Here is a 24075-nt window from a genome sequence, read left to right as displayed (position 1 = left end):
TAACAAGTGACTATTCCGACCTGTCCGAGGTGACAAGTTTGGATGATCGGATCAGGTCTGTCTGTCTGTCTGTCTGTCTGTCTGTCTGTCTGTCTATTCAAGACGTATTGCCAAACACATCATGTATCTTGAGAGTGAGCTTCTACCAATGTCAAACTAGCGGAGTTGATGATGACCATGGATACTGATCAATGAAAGCTTACAATGTCCTAACATATGTTCTTGCTACATATTCAGTAGACCCGTGAAGATTCCGGGGTAGAATAGGTCTTCAGCAACCCATGCTTCCCGTAAAAGGTGACTATGCTTGTCGTAAAAGGCAACTAACGGGATCAGGTGGTCAGGCTCGCTGACTTGGTTGATGCATGTCATCGATCCCAATTGCGTGGATCGATGTTCATGATATTAATCACTGGACTGTCTGCTCCAGACTCGATTATTAACAGACCACCGTCATATAGCTGGAATATTGCTGAGTGCGGCGTAAAACAACAAACCAACCAACATATTCAGTACATCAATATCTTTAATAACTATTTACCACCCTGATGTATTATGTTCCTAACAATCAAATCCAGGCTCATTATCGAGATCAGACTGTTTTTAAACTGTTCAAGGAAGTGCAAAACTTGCTTGTCTCTTTCCAAGAACTAGAATGATTAGACAGATAACAATCAAATTCAACATGTTATTCACCAAAACTGCATTTCAAATCCTCCAGATTCAATACCGTTTGAATATATGACACTTATTAGGATAGCAACTTCTTGTATTCTTTCTCACAACATTTCAGAGCTACTTCCCCTTCAAGTGAATGCCGCATTAACCTGATGAAGGAGCAAGAAGAAGCTCTGAAACAAATTGAGAATATACAAATGACTGACTTGTGGCATTATGACAATCTACTCAACATATTCCGCTGTCTAAGCAGCAACACTTGCAGCCCACCTGGTATCTATCTGTGTGTAGAATGACGCCGCGTCGCCCGGTGACGTTATACTCCATTCCTCCAAATGTGTCCAAATGACGCTTCGGAACAGCTATTTTCTTCAACACTGTGGATGACCTTGAAGCAAGAAGGTAATGGCAGCCCCACAGATATACGAGTAGGTGAGAGATGGATATTAGCAATAAACTGCCATGTCAGGGAACTTTGTGAGAGGTATGATGAGCATATGCTCAGACTCCCATATCAATAGAGTATTGACTTCTGTACATGTTCAAACCAATCCTCCTATACCATGCTGAAGCCCTGTCCAATCAGCCATTATTATGAGTTGAAATGATGACCATGGACAAAATCCTAAAATCATAGGTCAAAGCAAATGGCCAAATCTTAATAAAACATTTATGTTAAGAAAAGTACACATAAGCTGTTAGGAACATACATAAAGTTGTGAGGTTAGAAGGAAACACATCTAAGAACTTACATGAAGCTCTGAGGTAAAAAGGGAACAGCTTCAGGATTCACATCCAAGTCTATGTCATCCTGGGCCTTGCTTCGTGTGTTCAGGGGCTGAATCTGGAGGAGAAGGTACACTGCATGAGGGATACAGACAGTTGAATGGGGGACACTGCATGAGGGATACAGACAGTTGAATGGGGGACACTGCATGAGGGATACAGACAGTTGAATGGGGGACACTGCATGAGGGATACAGACAGTTGAATGGGGGACACTGCGTGAGGGATACAGACAGTTGAATGGGGGACACTGCATGAGGGATACAGACAGTTGAATGGGGGACACTGCGTGAGGGATACAGGCAGTTGAATGGGGGACACTGCATGAGGGATACAGACAGTTGAATGGGGGACACTGCATGAGGGATACAGACAGTTGAATGGGGGACACTGCATGAGGGATACAGACAGTTGAATGGGGGACACTGCGTGAGGGATACAGGCAGTTGAATGGGGGACACTGCATGAGGGATACAGGCAGTTGAATGGGGGACACTGCGTGAGGGATACAGGCAGTTGAATGGGGGACACTGCATGAGGGATACAGGCAGTTGAATGGGGGACACTGCATGAGGGATACAGGCAGTTGAATGGGGGACACTGCATGAGGGATACAGACAGTTGAATGGGGGACACTGCATGAGGGATACAGGCAGTTGAATGGGGGACACTGCGTGAGGGATACAGGCAGTTGAATGGGGGACACTGCATGAGGGATACAGGCAGTTGAATGGGGGACACTGCATGAGGGATACAGGCAGTTGAATGGGGGACACTGCGTGAGGGATACAGGCAGTTGAATGGGGGACACTGCATGAGGGATACAGACAGTTGAATGGGGGACACTGCATGAGGGATACAAGCAGTTGAATGGGGGACACTGCGTGAGGGATACAGGCAGTTGAATGGGGGACACTGCATGAGGGATACAGGCAGTTGAATGGGGGACACTGCATGAGGGATACAGACAGTTGAATGGGGGACACTGCGTGAGGGATACAGGCAGTTGAATGGGGGACACTGCGTGAGGGATACAGGCAGTTGAATGGGGGACACTGCATGAGGGATACAGGCAGTTGAATGGGGGACACTGCATGAGGGATACAGACAGTTGAATGGGGGACACTGCTTGAGGGATACAGACAGTTGAATGGGGGACATGAACAGTGAGGGATACAGACAGTTGAATGGGGGACACTGCGTGAGGGATACAGAGAGTTGAATGGGGGACATGAATGATGAGGGATACAGACAGTTGAATGGGGGACATGAACAGTAAGGGATACAGACAGTTGAATGGGGGACATGAACAGTGAGGGCTACAGACAGTTGATTGGGGGACACTGCGTGAGGGATACAGACAGTTGAATGGGGGACATGAACAGTAAGGGATACAGACAGTTGAATGGGGGACATGAACAGTAAGGGATACAGACAGTTGAATGGGGGACACTGCGTGAGGAATACAGACATTTGAATGGGGGACACTGTGTGAGGGATACAGACAGTTGAATGGGGGACATGAACAGTGAAGGATACAGACAGTTGAATGGGGGACATGAACAGTAAGGGATACAGACAGTTGAATGGGGGACATGAACGGTAAGGGATACAGACAGTTGAATGGGGGACATGAACAGTAAGGGATACAGACAGTTGAATGGGGGACACTGCGTGAGGGATACAGACAGTTGAATGGGGGACATGAACAGTAAGGGATACAGACAGTTGAATGGGGGACATGAACAGTGAGGGATACAGACAGTTGAATGGGGGACATGAACAGTAAGGGATACAGACAGTTGAATGGGGGACATGAACAGTAAGGGATACAGACAGTTGAATGGGGGACATGAACAGTGAGGGATACAGACAGTTGAATGGGGGACATGAACAGTGAGGGATACAGACAGCTGAATGGGGGACACTGCGTGAGGGATACAGACAGTTGAATGGGGGACATGAACAGTAAGGGATACAGACAGTTGAATGGGGGACATGAACAGTGAGGGATACAGACAGTTGAATGGGGGACATGAATGGTAAGGGATACAGACAGTTGAATGGGGGACATGAACAGTAAGGGATACAGACAGTTGAATGGGGACATGAATGGTAAGGGATACAGACAGTTGAATGGGGGACATGAACAGTAAGGGATACAGACAGTTGAATGGGGGACATGAACAGTGAAGGATACAGACAGTTGAATGGGGGACATGAACAGTGAGGGATACAGACAGTTGAATGGGGGACATGAACAGTAAGGGATACAGACAGTTGAATGGGGGACATGAATGGTAAGGGATACAGACAGTTGAATGGGGGACATGAACAGTAAGGGATACAGACAGTTGAATGGGGGACATGAACAGTGAAGGATACAGACAGTTGAATGGGGGACATGAACAGTGAGGGATACAGACAGTTGAATGGGGGACATGAACAGTAAGGGATACAGACAGTTGAATGGGGGACATGAATGGTAAGGGATACAGACAGTTGAATGGGGGACATGAACAGTAAGGGATACAGACAGTTGAATGGGGGACATGAACAGTGAAGGATACAGACAGTTGAATGGGGGACATGAACAGTGAGGGATACAGACAGTTGAATGGGGGACATGAACAGTAAGGGATACAGACAGTTGAATGGGGGACATGAATGGTAAGGGATACAGACAGTTGAATGGGGGACATGAACAGTAAGGGATACAGACAGTTGAATGGGGGACATGAATGGTAAGGGATACAGACAGTTGAATGGGGGACATGAACAGTAAGGGATACAGACAGTTGAATGGGGGAAATGAACAGTGAGGGATACAGACAGTTGAATGGGGGACACTGCGTGAGGGATACAGACAGTTGAATGGGGGACATGAACAGTGAGGGATACAGACAGTTGAATGGGGGACACTGCGTGAGGGATACAGACAGTTGAATGGGGGACATGAATGGTGAGGGATACAGACAGTTGAATGGGGGACATGAACAGTAAGGGATACAGACAGTTGAATGGGGGACATGAACAGTAAGGGATACAGACAGTTGAATGGGGGACATGAACAGTGAGGGATACAGACAGTTGAATGGGGGACATGAACAGTAAGGGATACAGACAGTTGAATGGGGGACATGAACAGTGAGGGATACAGACAGTTGAATGGGGGACATGAACAGTAAGGGATACAGACAGTTGAATGGGGGACATGAACAGTGAGGGATACAGACAGTTGAATGGGGGACATGAACAGTAAGGGATACAGACAGTTGAATGGGGGACATGAACAGTGAGGGATACAGACAGTTGAATGGGGGACATGAACAGTAAGGGATACAGACAGTTGAATGGGGGACATGAACAGTGAGGGATACAGACAGTTGAATGGGGGACATGAACAGTAAGGGATACAGACAGTTGAATGGGGGACATGAACAGTGAGGGATACAGACAGTTGAATGGGGGACATGAACAGTAAGGGATACAGACAGTTGAATGGGGGACATGAACAGTAAGGGATACAGACAGTTGAATGGGGGACACTGCGTGAGGGATACAGACAGTTGAATGGGGGTCATGAATGGTAAGGGATACAGACAGTTGAATGGGGGACATGAACAGTAAGGGATACAGACAGTTGAATGGGGGACATGAATGGTGAGGGATACAGACAGTTGAATGGGGGACATGAACAGTAAGGGATACAGACAGTTGAATGGGGGACATGAACAGTGAGGGATACAGACAGTTGAATGGGGGACATGAACAGTAAGGGATACAGACAGTTGAATGGGGGACATGAACAGTGAGGGATACAGACAGTTGAATGGGGGACATGAACAGTAAGGGATACAGACAGTTGAATGGGGGACATGAACAGTGAGGGATACAGACAGTTGAATGGGGGACATGAACAGTGAGGGATACAGACAGTTGAATGGGGGACATGAACAGTAAGGGATACAGACAGTTGAATGGGGGACATGAACAGTGAGGGATACAGACAGTTGAATGGGGGACATGAACAGTAAGGGATACAGACAGTTGAATGGGGGACATGAACAGTAAGGGATACAGACAGTTGAATGGGGGACATGAATGGTAAGGGATACAGACAGTTGAATGGGGGACATGAACAGTAAGGGATACAGACAGTTGAATGGGGGACATGAACAGTGAAGGATACAGACAGTTGAATGGGGGACATGAACAGTGAGGGATACAGACAGTTGAATGGGGGACATGAACAGTAAGGGATACAGACAGTTGAATGGGGGACATGAATGGTAAGGGATACAGACAGTTGAATGGGGGACATGAACAGTAAGGGATACAGACAGTTGAATGGGGGACATGAACAGTAAGGGATACAGACAGTTGAATGGGGGACATGAATGGTAAGGGATACAGACAGTTGAATGGGGGACATGAACAGTAAGGGATACAGACAGTTGAATGGGGGAAATGAACAGTGAGGGATACAGACAGTTGAATGGGGGACACTGCGTGAGGGATACAGACAGTTGAATGGGGGACATGAACAGTGAGGGATACAGACAGTTGAATGGGGGACACTGCGTGAGGGATACAGACAGTTGAATGGGGGACATGAATGGTGAGGGATACAGACAGTTGAATGGGGGACATGAACAGTAAGGGTTACAGACAGTTGAATGGGGGACATGAACAGTAAGGGATACAGACAGTTGAATGGGGGACATGAACAGTGAGGGATACAGACAGTTGAATGGGGGACATGAACAGTAAGGGATACAGACAGTTGAATGGGGGACATGAACAGTGAGGGATACAGACAGTTGAATGGGGGACATGAACAGTAAGGGATACAGACAGTTGAATGGGGGACATGAACAGTGAGGGATACAGACAGTTGAATGGGGGACATGAACAGTAAGGGATACAGACAGTTGAATGGGGGACATGAACAGTGAGGGATACAGACAGTTGAATGGGGGACATGAACAGTAAGGGATACAGACAGTTGAATGGGGGACATGAACAGTGAGGGATACAGACAGTTGAATGGGGGACATGAACAGTAAGGGATACAGACAGTTGAATGGGGGACATGAACAGTGAGGGATACAGACAGTTGAATGGGGGACATGAACAGTAAGGGATACAGACAGTTGAATGGGAGACATGAACAGTAAGGGATACAGACAGTTGAATGGGGGACACTGCGTGAGGGATACAGACAGTTGAATGGGGGTCATGAATGGTAAGGGATACAGACAGTTGAATGGGGGACATGAACAGTAAGGGATACAGACAGTTGAATGGGGGACATGAATGGTGAGGGATACAGACAGTTGAATGGGGGACATGAACAGTAAGGGATACAGACAGTTGAATGGGGGACATGAACAGTGAGGGATACAGACAGTTGAATGGGGGACATGAACAGTAAGGGATACAGACAGTTGAATGGGGGACATGAACAGTGAGGGATACAGACAGTTGAATGGGGGACATGAACAGTAAGGGATACAGACAGTTGAATGGGGGACATGAACAGTGAGGGATACAGACAGTTGAATGGGGGACATGAACAGTAAGGGATACAGACAGTTGAATGGGGGACATGAACAGTAAGGGATACAGACAGTTGAATGGGGGACATGAACAGTGAGGGATACAGACAGTTGAATGGGGGACATGAACAGTAAGGGATACAGACAGTTGAATGGGGGACATGAACAGTGAGGGATACAAACAGTTGAATGGGGGACATGAACAGTAAGGGATACAGACAGTTGAATGGGGGACATGAACAGTAAGGGATACAGACAGTTGAATGGGGGACACTGCGTGAGGGATACAGACAGTTGAATGGGGGACATGAACAGTGAGGGATACAGACAGTTGAATGGGGGACATGAACAGTGAGGGATACAGACAGTTGAATGGGGGACACTGCGTGAGGGATACAGACAGTTGAATGGGGGACATGAACAGTGAGGGATACAGACAGTTGAATGGGGGACACTGCGTGAGGGATACAGACAGTTGAATGGGGGACATGAATGGTGAGGGATACAGACAGTTGAATGGGGGACATGAACAGTAAGGGATACAGACAGTTGAATGGGGGACATGAACAGTAAGGGATACAGACAGTTGAATGGGGGACATGAACAGTGAGGGATACAGACAGTTGAATGGGGGACATGAACAGTAAGGGATACAGACAGTTGAATGGGGGACATGAACAGTGAGGGATACAGACAGTTGAATGGGGGACATGAACAGTAAGGGATACAGACAGTTGAATGGGGGAAATGAACAGTGAGGGATACAGACAGTTGAATGGGGGACACTGCGTGAGGGATACAGACAGTTGAATGGGGGACATGAACAGTGAGGGATACAGACAGTTGAATGGGGGACACTGCGTGAGGGATACAGACAGTTGAATGGGGGACATGAATGGTGAGGGATACAGACAGTTGAATGGGGGACATGAACAGTAAGGGATACAGACAGTTGAATGGGGGACATGAACAGTAAGGGATACAGACAGTTGAATGGGGGACATGAACAGTGAGGGATACAGACAGTTGAATGGGGGACATGAACAGTAAGGGATACAGACAGTTGAATGGGGGACATGAACAGTGAGGGATACAGACAGTTGAATGGGGGACATGAACAGTAAGGGATACAGACAGTTGAATGGGGGACATGAACAGTGAGGGATACAGACAGTTGAATGGGGGACATGAACAGTAAGGGATACAGACAGTTGAATGGGGGACATGAACAGTGAGGGATACAGACAGTTGAATGGGGGACATGAACAGTAAGGGATACAGACAGTTGAATGGGGGACATGAACAGTGAGGGATACAGACAGTTGAATGGGGGACATGAACAGTAAGGGATACAGACAGTTGAATGGGGGACATGAACAGTGAGGGATACAGACAGTTGAATGGGGGACATGAACAGTAAGGGATACAGACAGTTGAATGGGGGACATGAACAGTAAGGGATACAGACAGTTGAATGGGGGACACTGCGTGAGGGATACAGACAGTTGAATGGGGGTCATGAATGGTAAGGGATACAGACAGTTGAATGGGGGACATGAACAGTAAGGGATACAGACAGTTGAATGGGGGACATGAATGGTGAGGGATACAGACAGTTGAATGGGGGACATGAACAGTAAGGGATACAGACAGTTGAATGGGGGACATGAACAGTGAGGGATACAGACAGTTGAATGGGGGACATGAACAGTAAGGGATACAGACAGTTGAATGGGGGACATGAACAGTGAGGGATACAGACAGTTGAATGGGGGACATGAACAGTAAGGGATACAGACAGTTGAATGGGGGACATGAACAGTGAGGGATACAGACAGTTGAATGGGGGACATGAACAGTGAGGGATACAGACAGTTGAATGGGGGACATGAACAGTAAGGGATACAGACAGTTGAATGGGGGACATGAACAGTGAGGGATACAGACAGTTGAATGGGGGACATGAACAGTAAGGGATACAGACAGTTGAATGGGGGACATGAACAGTAAGGGATACAGACAGTTGAATGGGGGACATGAATGGTAAGGGATACAGACAGTTGAATGGGGGACATGAACAGTAAGGGATACAGACAGTTGAATGGGGGACATGAACAGTGAAGGATACAGACAGTTGAATGGGGGACATGAACAGTGAGGGATACAGACAGTTGAATGGGGGACATGAACAGTAAGGGATACAGACAGTTGAATGGGGGACATGAATGGTAAGGGATACAGACAGTTGAATGGGGGACATGAACAGTAAGGGATACAGACAGTTGAATGGGGGACATGAACAGTAAGGGATACAGACAGTTGAATGGGGGACATGAATGGTAAGGGATACAGACAGTTGAATGGGGGACATGAACAGTAAGGGATACAGACAGTTGAATGGGGGAAATGAACAGTGAGGGATACAGACAGTTGAATGGGGGACACTGCGTGAGGGATACAGACAGTTGAATGGGGGACATGAACAGTGAGGGATACAGACAGTTGAATGGGGGACACTGCGTGAGGGATACAGACAGTTGAATGGGGGACATGAATGGTGAGGGATACAGACAGTTGAATGGGGGACATGAACAGTAAGGGTTACAGACAGTTGAATGGGGGACATGAACAGTAAGGGATACAGACAGTTGAATGGGGGACATGAACAGTGAGGGATACAGACAGTTGAATGGGGGACATGAACAGTAAGGGATACAGACAGTTGAATGGGGGACATGAACAGTGAGGGATACAGACAGTTGAATGGGGGACATGAACAGTAAGGGATACAGACAGTTGAATGGGGGACATGAACAGTGAGGGATACAGACAGTTGAATGGGGGACATGAACAGTAAGGGATACAGACAGTTGAATGGGGGACATGAACAGTGAGGGATACAGACAGTTGAATGGGGGACATGAACAGTAAGGGATACAGACAGTTGAATGGGGGACATGAACAGTGAGGGATACAGACAGTTGAATGGGGGACATGAACAGTAAGGGATACAGACAGTTGAATGGGGGACATGAACAGTGAGGGATACAGACAGTTGAATGGGGGACATGAACAGTAAGGGATACAGACAGTTGAATGGGAGACATGAACAGTAAGGGATACAGACAGTTGAATGGGGGACACTGCGTGAGGGATACAGACAGTTGAATGGGGGTCATGAATGGTAAGGGATACAGACAGTTGAATGGGGGACATGAACAGTAAGGGATACAGACAGTTGAATGGGGGACATGAATGGTGAGGGATACAGACAGTTGAATGGGGGACATGAACAGTAAGGGATACAGACAGTTGAATGGGGGACATGAACAGTGAGGGATACAGACAGTTGAATGGGGGACATGAACAGTAAGGGATACAGACAGTTGAATGGGGGACATGAACAGTGAGGGATACAGACAGTTGAATGGGGGACATGAACAGTAAGGGATACAGACAGTTGAATGGGGGACATGAACAGTGAGGGATACAGACAGTTGAATGGGGGACATGAACAGTAAGGGATACAGACAGTTGAATGGGGGACATGAACAGTAAGGGATACAGACAGTTGAATGGGGGACATGAACAGTGAGGGATACAGACAGTTGAATGGGGGACATGAACAGTAAGGGATACAGACAGTTGAATGGGGGACATGAACAGTGAGGGATACAAACAGTTGAATGGGGGACATGAACAGTAAGGGATACAGACAGTTGAATGGGGGACATGAACAGTAAGGGATACAGACAGTTGAATGGGGGACACTGCGTGAGGGATACAGACAGTTGAATGGGGGACATGAACAGTGAGGGATACAGACAGTTGAATGGGGGACATGAACAGTGAGGGATACAGACAGTTGAATGGGGGACACTGCGTGAGGGATACAGACAGTTGAATGGGGGACATGAACAGTGAGGAATACAGACAGTTGAATGGGGGACATGAATGGTGAGGGATGCAGACAGTTGAATGGGGGACATGAACAGTGAGGGATACAGACAGTTGAATGGGGGACATGAACAGTGAGGGATACAGACAGTTGAATGGGGGACGTGAACAGTAAGGGATACAGACAGTTGAATGGGGGACATGAATGGTAAGGGATACAGACAGTTGAATGGGGGACATGAACTTTGAGGGATACAGACAGTTGAATGGGGGACACTGTGTGAGGGATACAGACAGTTGAATGGGGGGCATGAACAGTGAGGGATACGGACAGTTGAATGGGGGGCATGAACAGTAAGGGATACAGACAGTTGAATGGGGGGCATGAACTTTGAGGGATACAGACAGTTGAATGGGGGGCATGAACAGTGAGGGATACCGACAGTTGAATGGGGGACATGAACTTCTATCATGAACATGCAGTCCATTCCAAAAATGTCAGTCACAAAAGATTTGGCAAACCATCCAAGCAGTATTTATATTTCCTGACATTGCAGCAATATTTCTGGTCTACTGCAAACCGATCCCATGTAATAGGCTACATCATCAACAATATAGTGCCTTATTTACAAAACACTTGCTAAGGGTCAACCTTATCACTTTGACCATACTACGTTTCAGGGAAAACTGGACACAAAACAGAAATGAAATAATTATTGGGGTTTGATTGAATATAGTCATATAATCAGACTCATATTCCTGAGCAAATATCGCCATGGTCCATGTACTAGAACAAGCTCAGGCCAACTTCTCATGGTCTACACTGGTATGAATAACCCCACTGAAAATCTCCTTATGAGAGGGTTGTAAATATACCTGTAGCCTCTATAGAATTAAAATAATTTCAAAGTGAGTACAGAGATAAAAACTGTCTGATACTTTTTTCAAAATGGATAAATGAATGAACAGTTAAAGATAAGATCATCTTCATGCACATTTCAATACACTTTCATATTCATCCTGAATGAAATATGATAAGAATGTCATGTTACGTTGTGGTCTTCATATACCCTTCATATCTGTTGATGTCAATGAAACCAACAGCTATGTTCTGGCCCTCCGACATGGTGTTTGTGACACTCTAGCCCCTAGCCACCAAGAACAGGTTCTGTTTAAATGCCTCACAGATGACTCCATAAGGACATACTACTAGAAAAAAACCTACAGTCATACTGAATTATTTCACTGGTGTCAGTATCATCTTATACATGTTATTATGAAAGCCATATCACTGTAAGTATAAGAAATATCACAATTAGCATGATATACACATAATAAAATGCGACCAACTAAAAAAACTGGCCAGACTCAATGGAGAAATCCTTTGCTTCACCACCCGTGTAACTACGTCAACAAACAGGTCTTAACAATAAAGAAATCTATACCAAAATATTACAAACATAATATTAAAATACCTCTGGAGTTTTAAGTTTTGTTCCCTCCAACACAAACTGTGTTATGGCTGGCATAGCAACCGTATGGGGACGTCTTGGAGTGTCAGCATCGATATTTTGGAAACTATAACGTATCCGGACGAGCTCGATTGACGATTTGCTTCGTCCTTTCTTACGGAGCGTTGGCATTAAACAAAGCATGTTGTCAGTCAAGATGCTCCGGTTGATAGGGCAGACGTGATTGTCAATAGATATTCCGAAATGTGATCCCACTGCGGTCCTATTTGAGCAGTGGGCTGTGACTTGGATTACACTCCTCCCTGCCGTTACAAGAATGCACACCTTGGGGACACTTAACACTTTATGTCCCATCAACACAGACCTGTTACTACACTATGCTATACAATCAAGATAATCTAAATGCTCTTTGAAATAAATCACAACACATGGGGTAAATCTTTCATTTGTAAATTTGAGATGAAATTAAGTCTATTATTTCAACAGATTATTTACACCACTGCATTCTGACAGTACATATTTCCTGCTGGGTTACACTGTAAACAAATTACTTCTCCATGTTCTTGGCTGTAAGCATGATCAATGATACATTTATTCAAATTTATTTGAAATACAGTTGAAAGATATCACGTCACAGCATAAATGTGGGCTGATAAGGCTTGGTGGGTTAAAGCAGTTTGCCGTACGTTGTCAAATGACAGAATCAGTGTTGTACAGTGATTTGAATGACTTGTCACACATCGAACAGATAAGTATTAAAACACTGGGTGGTAGCGGTAAGTATTTACATGATAAATTTACTGAGGCAGGTGCATAATACCTTAGGTCAGCTCACTGTTCTCCCCAACAAAAGGATTGTTTGAGTATTCTTTGCAAGCAGTGGGCTGGTAACGTGATCATTATCTTATCAAGATTCAATAACTCAGTAGCTGGACTGCAGTTAATAATGTTACTAATCTGGAATGAATCCAGCTGTCAGCTTAGATCTTGTTACCGATATTGTGCACAGAATAACTTTGCTAGACGTTCATGACAGAGATGGTGCCTATATCACTGTGAGTGAGTGTGTGTGTTGGAGGAAAGGGGAGGAGGACACTTGGACTGGCTTCACACATTACACCCATGTGGGGTGCAATCACTTTAACCACTCGGCTACCCCACAGCCTGCTTACATCACAGGTGAGACATATGACTGATATTGTTTAAGAATATCCATTCTTAAAGAGTTGCAAATATAGTTGTATACATTCTCATATATATTTGACCCGTGAAGATTCCGGGGTAGAATAGGTCTTCAGCAACCGATGCTTGCCGTAAAAGGTGACTATGCTTGTCGTAAAAGGCGACTAACGGGATTGCTTGGATCGATGCTCATGACATTAATCACTGGATTGTCCGGTCCAGACTCGATTATTTACAGACCACCTTCATATAGCTGGAATATTGCTGAGTTTGGCAACAAACCAACTAACCAAATCATATATATTTACAGGGCACAATATTCTATTTGTTTACTTGATTCACTCCCAGAAGAGTACCTGTAACACGTATCTGTCACTGTCTGTATAACAAGTGACTATTCGGACCTGTCCGAGGTGACAAGTGTGGATGATTGGAGCAGGTCTGTCTGTCTGTCTGTCTGTCTATCTGTCTGACTGTTCAAGACGTATTGCCAAACACATCATGTATCTTGAGAGTGAGCTTGTACCAATGTCAAACTGGCGGAGTTGATGATGACCATGGATGCTGATCTATGAAAGCTTACAATGTCCTACTGGCGCTTTGTGGGAGTACATTCCGTGAATAGAGTAATGTCTTTCTTCAGCTAAATGCCAAATAACCTAATTAATTATTTAAGAGATATTTGGGAGTGTGACTTGAGTCTACAGTATGTGTTGTTATTGTACTGCTTATCATCAAAATTGTGCTTGATCTTCACTGTCAGGTTTTCGCAAACAGGAGCGTTGTATGACCACGGCAAGTGGAACAGGCATTTTTTCATGACACCTTGTTACCTTGCTTAAATGCAGACATTTGTGAGTCTCAATATGGTGGTCAAATGACTGTTGAGATCACCATCAAAGGCAAGCCTGGAATATGGCCTCAATATTATTATCAACATGATAGTGATGAGAGGTAGAGGAGCAATTAATGCCTACATGCTAGAAGCCCTAGTCAATCAACTGTCAATTGACTGATATCAAGCAGTGAACACACCACAAAATGTCAATAACACTGAAGAGTTCCTTCCCTTTGCTTATGCCGAATGAATATTTGGACTTAATGTATGCATATAAACATGGGTATCATTATGATAAAGCCAGTCTTTCCAAACATCAAGGTTGTATATTACCTACAACTAAAGCATATAATGGACAAGCCTTAATTGGCTGTATACGTGTTACAGTCAATGTTTAAAATCAGTCAATGAGTAAAATGACTGAAATTTTCACTCTGGCAATTTACAAAATATTAAGAAGTTCAAAAGGGCTTTAAAACTTCACAATAGACTAAATATGCAATGATTAGAAGCCAAAATGTTTTTAAAAATATACACTGACCTTTGTTTTCTTTTAATTTTATCATTTTACGACACTGGGTAATGAAATAGAGCATAAACATGTTTGGAAATTGTTATCATAATATAACAAATGGAAAATGAATTGTAAAATGACTGAAATATGTTGACTTTTTGTAAATTGCCTAAGTGAAACTTTCTGCCATTTTACACATTGCCTAACATATATAGATAGTACTAGGCTTTGACACACTGTCTGCAGGAACAATGTGACCACTAGTACAAGTTAATGTGAGTGGAGTCAAGACATACTTCGGGAGGACCATTTCATTGGGATTGGGTTTGAGATTTCAGTTTTCTTTCAAAACAACATTTTCTGACATTTCTCATGTGTTTGTTTTTTTAAAATCTGGACTATATTAATTGTCAAGTATTTCAGGTTGCATGAACAGAAATTTTGTAAATATTTTTGAATTTGTAATAAATTTGTTATGTTGCTATCCAAACTTATTTCAAGTGCAAGACTTCAAAGCTGCGTCCTTCATAGTTGCTTCTATCTGACCTATATCGAAACAAGCATCTGTTTAACGTCTTAAAGGTTTGTGGCATTGCGCAAAAAACAGTTGAAGTTCTTGAAAGTTTGACAATTGGGACATAGATTGAAACCATTAAGTATTAATTAAGTGTTGTAGATTTAAGAATTAAACTTAAGATTATCATTTAATAAACCTGCAAAAAATATTTTTGCTACACAGAAATAACATGGACATCAACGGTGATTATGCTAACCAACAAATACTTTTTTCTCATACTGTATGTTGGCAAGAAATGTTACTGCCATTATTTAAGTCTTTTTAACTTTCCATTCTGTTTTTATTTGTTTAGTTATTTCAAAAATAGAATTTAAAGAAGTCATATTTCTTTAAAACATTGGCATGGACGAATCAAGTCATAAATTAGAATATTGGATTATTAGTTTTGTTAAAATGCTGTAATATATCTTTTAATTAATGTCCAAGCATTTCTGGATGCATGGCAACATACTTAATTAGTCTATTGGTTAATTGCTATAGATTGATGTTCCTGCAAAATAGCTGCACAGTGCTGATATAATGTATTGACCTGTACCCCAGGACTTTACCTTGACCTACAAAAGGAGGGGTACCAGGGACCCCAATAATTAATGTTAGGGTCCTTGCAGGCAACATGGAGTCCTGTGAAGTAATGTAAAGTGTAGAGTACGTGTAGGTGGACAGTGGTCATGATTGATGGATGAAATAACAGACGCCCAAACCTGCTCTTGATGCACTGTAAGTACACTGAATATTATTGTGCGTTCCTCGGGACACAGTATATTGTTTTCTGCTTTCATTCTCAACATTTGTGAGTACTGGACGGTCATTGTGTGTCCTGTAAAACCCTTTGATTGTAGTGCAAACTGAGGAAATACCAACTGCTACACAGCAGTTCCTTCATCAGCCCCTGGGACAGGCTACAATGTCAGTGATGAGACAGGTGGCCACAATCCTCACCACACTAGGCCATTTAGTCCTGCACCATGACTGTGGAATATATTTATTTTATGAAAAAAAAACACAATCTAGAAACGTTTACAAAAGAAGTCTAGCCAGCTTTAGCTAGCTCTATGAAATCAGCATCGGGAAAATTATTTTTTTTATTTTTAGAGTCAAGAACGGTATTGTGTAATATAAGATTTCATAGAATAAATGTTAGTCTATAGGCCATCAGGCAAAGGTGTACTTCAAGCCCTGAAACCCATCACATCTACAGCAAGACGGCCCACATTGTTCTCATATTACCCACTCTTTTATAGGAAGGTTATCTACATAAACATGCCAAGAAGGATTTTTTCTGATAGCATCAGCTGATTCAGCGTTGTTTGGTATAGGGATAAGTAGAGACCAGCAAGCCTGTAGATAAACAGTGGCTTTTCACATGTCACTGCTGACACTGTGCTCTGTCCATGTGGTATAAGCATCCGGTAACACAGCTATTCTTTTTTAAACAAAGGGGAACGGCCTGAATTAAATGCTTTCGTATGTAAATGAAATGTTTAATTACCAAAGTAAGTAAATGAAATGTTTAATTACCAAAGTAGATACAAAATACTTTATTAGTAGCATCAAACAACTGTGGCGGATTGGTGTCCGGTATAATGCATGTGTATTACAAAACAAGCTAAACATTCAAGAATATAACACAGATCCAAATATCCACTGGGGCCACTGATCAGTATGTGTACTTCATGTATGTCAATAGTATGACTAAGACTTGTTGGGGTGTGTGAATTTAACAACAATTATAGGATTTTAACACTCATTGTTTTGTTTTTTCCCATTGACCCTTCCCCTTGTATCTGTGCTGTAATAAAGGTAAACATCAATTGATCTTTTCAGCCTTGACAAACATCTAGTCTCAGAAATGAAATATTTTACAGAAAAAAAACAGTTGTTAAATTATAGTTATAATATATAATAAAAAGGAGCCCAGAGACTTTCTTCATTTTCATACTGATACTGCAGTAATGTAGACTTGCCAAATATTTTAGACGTGCATGGGCTGTATTGGATATATTTGATCCAGGTTCTGTATGACAGACTACTTTGCAGCCAAATAGTGCTGATGACACAGAGAAGCATCTGTCTGACCTACAGTCACTCATCTCACAACAACTGCCTGCACCTGCAGTAGTGTATTGCCTACAGTATGCCACAGCCAGTCCGGTATCAGTCTATGTGACATGGATTCAGAGTCTATGATATGTAACCTCATCTTTGTAATTCTATTTCAAAACTGCAACATCATATTGTGATTTGGAGCAAATAAACTAAACAAACTGACCAATTTGTGTTTTGCAATCACTTATGATCCATGCGTCCAAGATGGTTATGGGCTGAGAAAGCCAAATTTGAATAATATTCATAATTCAAGGGATTCTGTTGGTACCGTGATCGCCAAATCGATGGATTAGCCATGAATGTGGTGAACAATGAATGCAAACCGTTTTATGATATAAACAAGTTCTTCAGAATACATGTAGTACAAATACACAAAATGCATAAAACCGAAAAACAATTAATCTAAGCATATCACAACATTAAAGGGACACTGACCTAAAGCCGTTCCCCGGGACTGGTTGTTGCCTTTGTTATTGTTTTTTCCCCGTGAGTACCCGGATGATACGCAACGCAACTGAGTGTGACAAGAGACTGGGCTACCGTCTGCAAGGACAGCCAAATAAACTTGGAGGCAACATTTGTTTTCTGCATTTTTGAAGACTGATTGGTTACCCGTGATCTATAAAGATTTCGACAAAGGGCGCATGTTAATTAATTTCTTCAGCCTAAACAAACAGACAAAAAGAACGCCAGAGCTCATCGGATGTCGTCATTTGGAAATACCCCTGATTGTTATAGTTTAATAATAAAAAAAAGTATCCATGCAGTGAAAGCTCTTTCGGATTTCTGATTGCGTCGATAATACGATTACTCCTCCCTTGTTGTCATCCACGTTATCTGGGATAACCCTACACTTGTGTATTTGTCGTCATTCACTTGATGCTCAGTTAATGAACTTATTACAGGTATAATTAGTGGTAGCACCACTCAGAATACCTGACAAAGGTTCCCATTTGGCATTTATTGTGTCTGGGGTAATTATTCAATCTAAATCCAGGTTTGAAGTGAGGTGAAATGTGTGTTATGTAATATGCACGTGGCAGCGCAGCAAGAGATGAATGATCAATTGATTTACTTTTTTGTAAATCAACAGATCGTTCCTACCGGTAATCATCAAAGGATTAACAGAAAATACATTGATTGTTTAATCACTGTTATCTTGCACTGTGGATATGTACAAAAGTGTGTGTTTACATGTCTAGGCTTACTAAAACAAAGGGAATACACTCATATGATGGCATGAAGTGCCGATGTAAAAACAACATACTTTGTTCAAAGGGTTAACCGATAATATGTTGATTAATTGTTCATTGAGTGAGTGAGTTGGGTTTAACGCTGCTTTTAACAGTATTCCAGTTATATCATGGCGTGTCAGCTTAATGCGGGAGGAAAGCCCTAAGTGATGCAGGTCTCAGACGTTTACCACTTCCGTGAAACCCACGAGCACGAGTATGGTGCTGACAAACCTAGAAACATAATCGGGGCGAACCGGGATTTGAACCCACAATGATAGGTTTCTGGCGTGCCCAAGGGACGCAACTCTGCACAGCGAATCGCTGCGCCTTAGACGACTGGGCCACCCGTGCCCCCGATTGCTCATTGTCATCTAACTCAATGGATTTTTTTAGGAACCGTTGACATTATGAAAATAGTTGCCGACCTTTGAGACTTGACACTTATGTGAAACACATGAAACAATCGAAGTGATCAGCTAAGAAACGAACACTGGTTATAATATCCCGAAACAATAAATATATATATAAAATATTTGATTGTTACAGAGAAAAGTGACATCGAATAAGTTTCTTTGTACAGCTGCAGACATGTGGGATATTGTTCGTTTGTGTGGATATTCACGGATACATTCCTCGAACAAGGAAGCTGCCTAAAATTATATACATAAAGTTGGTAGGTTGTAATTATGACATTTGCATTTTGTTTTCCTTCATTTGCTGTAGCACTGGACAGATTCATTCTTGTTCCTCTACGTCTTGGTTGGGAAATTCTTCGATGCGCGATAGACGTTGTTTTCACAAGTCTTTTCCTTTGTAAGGGTGTAAATATTTCAATTACTTTTACTGAAAAATCTGTCCATTTCTTTTAGAGATTGACTAAAATTGAGTAAGACAATCAAAGGGCCTAAAAACATCACAATAGATTATTATGTGGGATTAGAAGCCAAACAATAAAGATATGTGCTTTTCATCATAATATTTTCAGTCACTTGGTGATGATATTAAACATAAAAATGTTTGGAATTCATTTGCATAATTATACAGATGGACATATTTTTCAGGCAATTTGTAAAATAACTGAATATGCAGGCATTTAATAAATTTCCTAAGTGAAAATTTTGCACATTTTGACTGTAAAAATAAAAACACGATAAAATAGCCAATGCTCAGGAGAAATATTTACTTTGTTTTGCAAGTCAAAATAGTGTAAACAAAAATCGCACAATTACCAAGAAAGTGACTTATCAAAACTTCGTCACCATTACCGATGCTACCCACAAAGATACCTTCCTTTCCTTATTATTTACAAAACTGTATTTTATTTTGTTGGTCAATGTGACCATACGCCCTTCTACTATCAAAAGTGACAAATGCGCTTACGAATTGCGCAGCACAGGTCACGAACTAGTCTAGGTTTCTGCTATATCATCGGGGTACTCACGGCAAAAAACAATAACAAAGGCAACAACCAGTCCCGGGGAATTGCTTTAGATCAGTGCACCTTTAACAATTTACAGCTAATTAGTAGTGAATCTACACGCGATGAAGATGTTTACAGATGAAGCCCTTAAGAATATCAAAACTTCTGTGAACACGACATCAGAAACTTTTCAAGATCAAATATTAAAAATATAGTAAATGATAAACTAAATGATATTAACATGATTAAGTAGCAATCCTGAACGGCTGCAAGAGATAAATCTCCCAAAGGATCCATGTATGTAATTGCAACAAATTTTTAAACTATTAATTAATACAGATAGGAACATTTGGAGAATTTTACTTCAGCTCCGAGCATTAATAAATATTATTATATTAAATCTAACATGCTTAAAATGTATTTAAGTTTTAACAGCTAAAAAAACATTGAGAAAACTATCGAAGTTGAGTAAAATAATCATGATAAGTTAAGACCTGGAAAGAATATTTCATAAGCATTTGTACAAATTTTCAGCAGTGTTTTGTACCTGATCCGATTTGCTCGAAAAATATGTTTTTACATTGTAATATTGTTTTCAGTTCTGTCAGAACAATTTCACCTGGACTCAACAATGATATCAATAAATACATTTAAAACATTTTGACATAACATTCAATAATTAAACACTAACTACAGTAATGAAATTGATGAGCGCAAAAACTGAACACAATTAAAGAAATAGCATGCTTTGCTCATTGCTTTCTCACCAAATAGTGAATTCAATTTGTGGTAAAAATGGCATGTCCATTGTTGAAAGACATAAAAGTGTATTTCAATCCTTTAATCCCACTCTTACTAAGGAAAGTACAAAAGTAGAAATGGTCATTGTTTGATTGTGGTTAGGAGAATGTTTAAGGAAGGGTTAACAAGGGTGAGGAAGGGTTAACAAGGGTGAGGAATTGTTTTGCTTTGCCAGGGACGTGTGCAGCTGACCATGACCGTGAACAGAGTCTCGCTTGCTGAGGTGCAAAATGGAGGACAAGCTGTGCCAACTTACAAATGAAATTACAGTTGTCCCTCGTGATAATGCTCTTCACGATATTGCACATTCACTTAAACCATGGGGTAATCAATGATTCCCATAAATTTCAGTATTTTCCCCACAGACACATATCTTCACGCCATCGGAAATAGCATATCAGCAAATCTGTACTGAATTATTAAAGTTAATCATGTTGTTACCATGTACACTATCTGGTAACAAAAAGTGTTCACTGTATATCTGGACTTGCATTTGTAATATATTTAATAGATTTGTGTTCTAATTTTCATTCAGTATTGTTTATATTAATTTCGGTAAAATTGTGAGTGAACTGTTCGGCAGATTGCACCAATTCACTGTTATTTACAGCAACCATGATTATCATGTAAATTTAAGAAAACAAAAAGCTCAGACTCCAAAATGTAAAAACTACAAGTCTTACCTCTTGATAACTGGCAGTCCACACTGCAGCAACAGTGATGGCTGAACACCATTGGTATATTTGACAGTAACAAGATTGGGCCTTGAGCAGACTGGGACCACTGTACTTACCTGTTTTTGGAAGGTTGGCTTCAGAGAGCTGTGTAGAATCATGCCAGATCCAGGGGTAATACATATCCTTGTAGCAGACCACAATACTAGAAGTAGCAGTGACGCAGCTGCCAATAATCGTAATATTCACTTCACATGTTTAAGAAGCCATAAACAAATTGGCCAGGTCAGCACTTGAGTGAAAGCCTATTCAGATCCGTGCCTGCATGAAAGTACCTACAAAGCCAACAAGCTAGACTAATGCCTAGTTTCTGGAAATAAGTCATTTTGATAGAAACAAATAACTCCATTTAAATTAATGAGGAGCCCCAGTGAGATGTGAGATCGAACCTGTGGAAAATCTAGACTTGCTTAATTTAAAGATGCACTATTACACTAAGGTAAGGTGAGGTGAAGTGAAATGGGGTTTACTGTCACGTCCAAGATTATTGCACTTATATAGCAATGTGCATACACGTATGTGTGTGGCTGCTTGTACTAGTCTGGACTGATGCCGATTTTATAGTCCAATCCCTCTCTGATACCATCCAACAGTTTAACATGAATACCTCACTCAGAAACAGTATACTGACTCTGAGCCAACTAGTCCTTATTATAGCCCCTTAATGCCGGGCGCCAGGCAGGGTAACAACAAGTATCATTGTATAACATCTTTTGGTATGACACGGACAGGTCAGGAGTTTAGATCAGAGGTCCGTTCTCTGGGCAGATGCTGTAGCTGTAACTAGACCAGGGAGGCGGTCACATTACACTAAATGCTGGGTGGAAGGGTAAACAAGAGTTTGCCACTAACGTGGCTATATCCCCCGCCCCTGTTGCAGAATTTATGACATAATTAAATCTAAAATAACCCTAACCTTTTTTAACCGAGGTGGAACTTGTCAGTGAAATTGTAAAAAAATGAAGGGTTTGGAACCTAAGTCCATCTTGTTGCCATGGAAACGTAAAAAATAAAAATTTCTAAAATTTCTAAATAGCAAAAGGCACCAGTTCAGCATGTACCTGAAAGACCTGCAAAGTTTGAAGAAAAAATATTGAATGGTTTATGAGCCGGTTTCTATATCCCCCGCCAACTTTCAGGGACTGTGAGGCAGACAGCCAACAAGCATACACACATGTAGCCTGACAGTTTGGCTGGTGGAAGGAGATCCATGACTTATTCTAGGCTTTCAATTATCATTTGCCATCAAAACAATTGATTTAATGAAAAGGTACAGGGACTTATCAGGCAGTCTACTGCAACCTTTGCACAGATGACTTCTCTCATAACTGGACAAAAAGAAAAAATGCTCTACTATTTAGTTTTACATTATTGCTCAGAAAGTTATGATAAAACTCCTCTGAACATGCTGAATGTAAGAAAATAAGAATATAAATGCTGTTTTTCGATTTTGGCAAACTACCCTACTGGTGTGAAAGGATAGCCAATTATGATGTATTCCCCTTCTGGTGTGAAAGGATAGCCAATTATGATGTATTCCCCTACTGGTGCAAAAGGATAGCCAATTATGATGTATTCCCCTTCTGGTGCGAAAGGATAGCCAATTATGATGTATTCCCCTACTGGTGTGAAAGGATAGCCAATTATGATGTATTCCCCTACTGGTGTGAAAGGATAGCCAATTATGATGCATTCCCCTACTGGTGTGAAAGGATAGCCAAATATGATGTATTCCCCTTCTGGTGTGAAAGGATAGCCAATTATGATGTATTCCCCTACTGGTGTGAAAGGATAGCCAATTATGATGTATTCCCCTACTGGTGTGAAAGGATAGCCAAATATGATGTATTCCCCTACTGGTGTGAAAGGATAGCCAATTATGATGTATTCCAGTACTGGTGTGAAAGGATAGCCTATTATGATGTATTCCCCTACTGGTGTGAAAGGATAGCCAACCACAATGTATTCCCCTACTGGTGTGAAAGGATAGCCAAATATGATGTATTCCCCTTCTGGTATGAAGGGATAGCCAATTATGATGTATTCCCCTTCTGGTGTGAAAAGATAGCCAATTATGATGTATTCCCCTACTGGTGTGAAAGGATAGCCAATTATGATGTATTCCCCTACTGGTGTGAAAGGATAGCCAACCACGATGTATTCCCCTACTGGTGTGACGGGATAGCCAAATATGATGTATTCCCCTTCTGGTGTGAAAGGATAGCCAATTATGATGTATTCCCCTTCTGGTGTGAAAGGATAGCCAATTATGAT

General features: G+C 42.0%; 1 protein-coding gene across 5 annotated transcripts in view; it reads right to left on the bottom strand.

Moving 5' to 3' along the window:
• Nucleotides 1–24075, bottom strand: part of LOC139474389 (uncharacterized) — an 84838-nt gene that overhangs the window by 46972 nt on the left and 13791 nt on the right. For 4 of the 5 annotated variants that reach the window (XM_071257375.1, XM_071257376.1, XM_071257378.1 and 1 more), the window contains exons 3-4: nt 1431–1522; nt 949–1066 (exon numbers count right to left, since the gene is read on the bottom strand). In XM_071257375.1, coding sequence (XP_071113476.1) covers nt 949–1066; nt 1431–1522 — 210 coding nt within the window. Of the gene's footprint in view, nt 1–948; nt 1067–1430; nt 1523–12397; nt 12520–24075 lie in introns of those variants that run through there. The other variant, XM_071257380.1, reaches the window with a different exon arrangement.

Source organism: Haliotis cracherodii, unplaced genomic scaffold, assembly GCF_022045235.1.
Source record: "Haliotis cracherodii isolate W230 unplaced genomic scaffold, xgHalCrac1.p SCAF_3, whole genome shotgun sequence".
Classification (NCBI taxonomy): Eukaryota; Metazoa; Mollusca; class Gastropoda; order Lepetellida; family Haliotidae; genus Haliotis; species Haliotis cracherodii.
Note: the sequence above shows the minus strand (reverse complement) of the source record. Positions and strands in the feature narration are given on the sequence as shown.